Source organism: Sesamum indicum, unplaced genomic scaffold (assembly GCF_000512975.1).
Source record: "Sesamum indicum cultivar Zhongzhi No. 13 unplaced genomic scaffold, S_indicum_v1.0 scaffold00695, whole genome shotgun sequence".
In the NCBI taxonomy this organism is placed as follows: Eukaryota; Viridiplantae; Streptophyta; class Magnoliopsida; order Lamiales; family Pedaliaceae; genus Sesamum; species Sesamum indicum.
In genome coordinates this window covers 1-4,549 of record NW_011628538.1, presented here as the reverse complement: position 1 = coordinate 4,549, position 4,549 = coordinate 1, and the positions used below count along the sequence as shown (strand labels likewise).

Here is a 4,549-nt window from a genome sequence, read left to right as displayed (position 1 = left end):
AAGAATTAAATGGAAATTCTGAAAAAGTCTTTCCACTAGCATTCAATGATAAATCAAATTTTGCTGCAAATCGTATAAAGCTTGATGGGAAAGTTGATAGTTAAAACAGATAAGACTTTTATTTTTTCCAAATAACCTTAAAAAAAGTCTTGATTTCAGATCTATTTCTCTTTCTTTCTCTTAAATATACAACCTAATACATATAAAAAATGTAGAAACACTAGTAAAAGTAGTAGTGATTATTATTACCAACTTCACTACAGTTGAGCATAAAGGATGAGGATACATACACTCAGGAACATCTGTCCTTGTTGGTACAGCAATTTGTACTAAAACTACCTTGTCGCGCCAAATTGGATTTTCTTCAAGGAATTTTTCAAATGCCAAAATTTTCTGGGGTATTCCCTTAATCATATCCAGACGATCAACTCCTAGCATTACCTGTTCAAACACATAAAAGCAGCATTAGCGACTAAGAAATAGAATTAACCAACACCAAGACAAAGTCCAAAGAAAGCTAATCCAATATCCAAACCTCCATTATATTGAGACTGAGGGCACAATGAAAGACATGCAGATCGGCTAATATAGCTCATCAGGATGATATTACAAACTTACAGAAAGACAGTGTTGTAGAAGTTCAAACATTATATCCCACATAATATACTGAGTAAACATAAGTCCGCAACAGTGACTATCGTCCTAGCACATGCTATGTGTACCTTTCTTCCAGCAAACCTCTCTTTCAATACTTCGATGTGATTCTTCACTTGTGGAAGCTCAAGCGCTCGAATGAACCGATCAGAATCTATACCAATTGGAAACTGTAGATCAGAAGTCCTAATGAATTAGTCTTAATAATGCCATGAAATGATGTGCATTGCAATTCTGTTGCAAGCATGAGGTGTAAGAAGGGAAAATTCTGCTATTCCATATGCCTATACCGCAGCAACGCGAGTGAGCTTTCCTTGATCTTCCACACCATCAGGTGTGCCTTCAAGCCCCAAAATACGAGTACATGCACTTACAAAATGCCTTGCATAATCATATGTGTGAAATCTGAGAGCAAACACCACAACATATATATGTGTGAGATCTTAACAAGTTAGGAAGAATGTAACATCCTATGTTATTTGCTTCATGGACAAAGTTTAACAAGGACAGATGCATGAAACACTTAGAATTTTATACTTGACATTCTGGCTCTTCAATTCGTAGGGCATTGAATGTTTTAAGAACATGAAAGTCCATGTGAAACTTGTACATTAAATATACCTAAATTATCCATGGGTAACATTGCCATATATGTTCCTCAGTGCTCTAGCTTCCCTGATATGACCTAAGGCATGCCGGGGATGTCCCCTTGCCTAGTAGTTATCACACCCCAGCCTGTTCATCAGTATTAGTACATCTTCCGACTACATAGCTCTAGGGGAATTATCTTAGACGCTAAGCTTCAATCAAATTTATCAACCATTGAGTTCCTAGTGTTCCCTCATTATTCATCAATTAGAAATTCTGTCATAAATATGTCCTAAATTTGTCCCCTATCCATTATGTAACAAGACATACAGAGGAAAGATAGAAACTTGCTAAAAATAATGGGACTCACCCAACCAAATCAGCAGCAAGAACAGATCTTAACAGTTCTGATCTTGACGGCAATGTTCGATGAATTTCAGATGAGGGGAAAGGGGTGTGGAGAAACCAACCCACTTTCATTTTGTTGTTATAGTCTTTAAGGCACCTCGGGAGAAACATCAGATGATAATCATGGCACCAAACCACATCACCCTCCCTGTAATGCTCATTGACAACATGAGCAAACATCTGGTTTGCTTTCTTGTACGCAGCAAACTGAGACTGGAAGCTTCGCGTGGTTGCAAGGCGGTCTTCTTGTGGAAGCCCAAGATAGTGGAAAAGAGGCCATAAGATGTTGTTACAGTAACCATTATAGTATTGGTGAACAATTTCCTCATCGAGGAACACAGGGATGCACCTCTGCAGTAGTTAGAAGAATAAGTTTCAGTCATTAGGTGATGTAAGGCAATGTTCCAGTGAAGAATAACATGAAATGTTAGACGTTAATAACAGTTTCAGATTAATCCATGTATACGAACCTTTTCAGCTAGAGCTTTAGTTAGCGACCTCTGTCCGGCTTGATCAGGAACATTTACACCAGCCCATCCTATCCATCTAGCTTCAAACTCACTGACACCTTCAAGAGGATATAATTCAACAAGTTCCTAAGACTCATCATTGATAAAAGGTCATGACTATGCAGTTACGAAGAGCAAGTGTCATAGTAAGACAACAACAGAATTAGGCATAGGCAAAACAATTGGCAAATGGTTCTGAATACACAACAGAAATACAGACACCACTGTCTATTTCTTACCCAGAAGAGCACTAACTAGGCCTCCCACACTTATTTCAAGAGCCCATGAGTCTTCGCTTCTTCTAATTGCAGACACAGGGAGCCTGTTGGCCACAACTATCAACCTTTGTTTGGGGACTCGACCATCCTGTTTCTCACAGCCATCATTCAGATGTTTTGCTGAAGCATTCCCCTCAATGAAATCACCCTCTCGGTATCCCCTCTCACCGTTGGATAGATACAGGTCATTTATGTTTCCAAAAGTGTCCACATCCCCATTATTGTCTCTCGTTTCTTCATTAGATTGAGAAGACCTGGTGGACCGTCTTAGCTTTCTTTCCCTTATAAGCCTCTCCAGTCTACTCATGGGTATGGTGGTAGTTGACTTACAGTGGTTATCAAGCATACACATGATTAGTGATTCGTCCTGCATCAGACATCAATAAGTGCTTCAAGTATCAAAGTTTCTTACTCAAATCAATCCAAACAATTGTTCAAACTGGAAGACTCCAAACTATATTTATAAACACCAAATATTCCCATAGTATATTCATCTTTTTAAATTAATTTTGATGGTTGAGAAGGCAAAAGGTAAGTTATCAATATGGATGGTTGAAATGTAAAAGAGATCACAAATATCAGAAAGTTGAAATATGCCATCAAGATTATACTCATGCAAACTAAAACCACCCACCCCCATTATTCATCACAAAGAAAATAATGAATGAGACTGGTTCTTAATATGCCATAGAATGAGAATGAAGTTTAAAAAACAAAAGTTGGGATAACATCCTTCTGATCAATTAAATCTTTATTCTTTCAAATGGAAGTTGATCAAAGTGATAATCAATAATAGTATGAGAACGGCAGTGAAAGTAAGATACTAAATAAGTTGAGATAAAGGCCAAAAAGATCCCCTTATGTCAATCAGTTATGGAAAGAAAAAAGATTAATAGAAATTCAATGTAATAACGTACTCTAAAGTTTTTCTTTCACACGGGTTTCCATAAAACAATTTTGCCAATACTTGGCGATAATGAGGCAGATTGAAGAGAAAGAAAGGCGTACATGCACATTCAGTATTTCATCCTTTAATTTACTTGCTTTTGGATTCTAATGTCCGCGTGATTCAACCTATAAAATCTCTTTACAAACCCCCCAAAAATATCAGAAACCCAAGTTTTAGCAGATGAAAAATCATCATAAAACCCCAGTAGTTGTTGAAATCAAGAAATCTAACTAGGAAAATTTCGAAATCAAGAAACATCAAGAAGTTGAAGAAGTTATAAAGAAAATAAATAAAAAGAAAAAAGAGAATAAGACCAAGGGTTTCACCAAATTGTTATTGTAGGAAATGCCGTTCCCTTGAGATGGTTCCATGTCCTCTGGCAGACTCCACCGAAATGGCGCTTCTCACAGAAACACGGTTGTTGAACCGAGTTACATAGTCGAGAGAGAGAGAGAGAGAGAAAGAGAGCAGAATCCAAGTTGGCAGAGATATGAGGGAGGATATTTTTCAAAGGGCTGTGGCCAAGAAAGAGAGAGGACAAAATCCTGACTGACTGTAAGTGCGCAGGTACAGTCACAGATATATGTAGAGAGAGAGAGAGAGAGAGGGAGAGTTACAACTCACAACTCACCCTTCTGATTACTGAATCTTTGAGATTATGATGGCACACAGCTTTTTCCACTATTCCGCCATGCAGACTTCTGCCGCAGGTGCCTTTCTTTGCCACCCATATATATATATATAAACCCTCGCCTCATTTCCAATTATACTTTTTCTTATTTAATAAATAAATACACATATTTACATAGTATAGTATAGTATAGTATATGATACAGTAGTTTGAGTTTCCTGATAAGTCGGTTTCCCAAACCAACGTCACGCCACAAACATCCCTTCTAATATCCTACATATCAACTTACTTTGATTCCCATTTTGTGTTTGTGAAATTGGCAATCAAATTCTCCTTTTTTAAATACTGCACATTTTCCTCGCCATTTATTATTCTTATTAGTGTTCAAAAAATTTAATTTTTTATTCATTATACTCTTATTTTAACAATCGTTAATCTTCAATTATGAAAATAAATAATCCAAATTATAAATAATTATATAAATATATTTTTTTATTTATATATAATTATATATATACAATATATATAATGT

At 36.4% G+C, this 4,549-nt stretch overlaps 1 protein-coding gene across 1 annotated transcript; it reads right to left on the bottom strand.

Moving 5' to 3' along the window:
- Nucleotides 1–249: 249 nt before the first annotated feature.
- Nucleotides 250–4,082, bottom strand: LOC105180323 (alpha,alpha-trehalose-phosphate synthase [UDP-forming] 1-like; the record flags this gene model as incomplete). The annotated part of the gene is made up of 7 exons (XM_011103988.1): nt 3,713–4,082; nt 2,399–2,804; nt 2,121–2,218; nt 1,613–2,001; nt 945–1,059; nt 723–824; nt 250–441 (listed from the first exon to the last, which is right to left on the bottom strand). Coding segments are annotated over exons 1-7 (1,347 nt in total), but the record flags the coding sequence as incomplete, so codon positions are not given.
- Nucleotides 4,083–4,549: the final 467 nt, after the last annotated feature.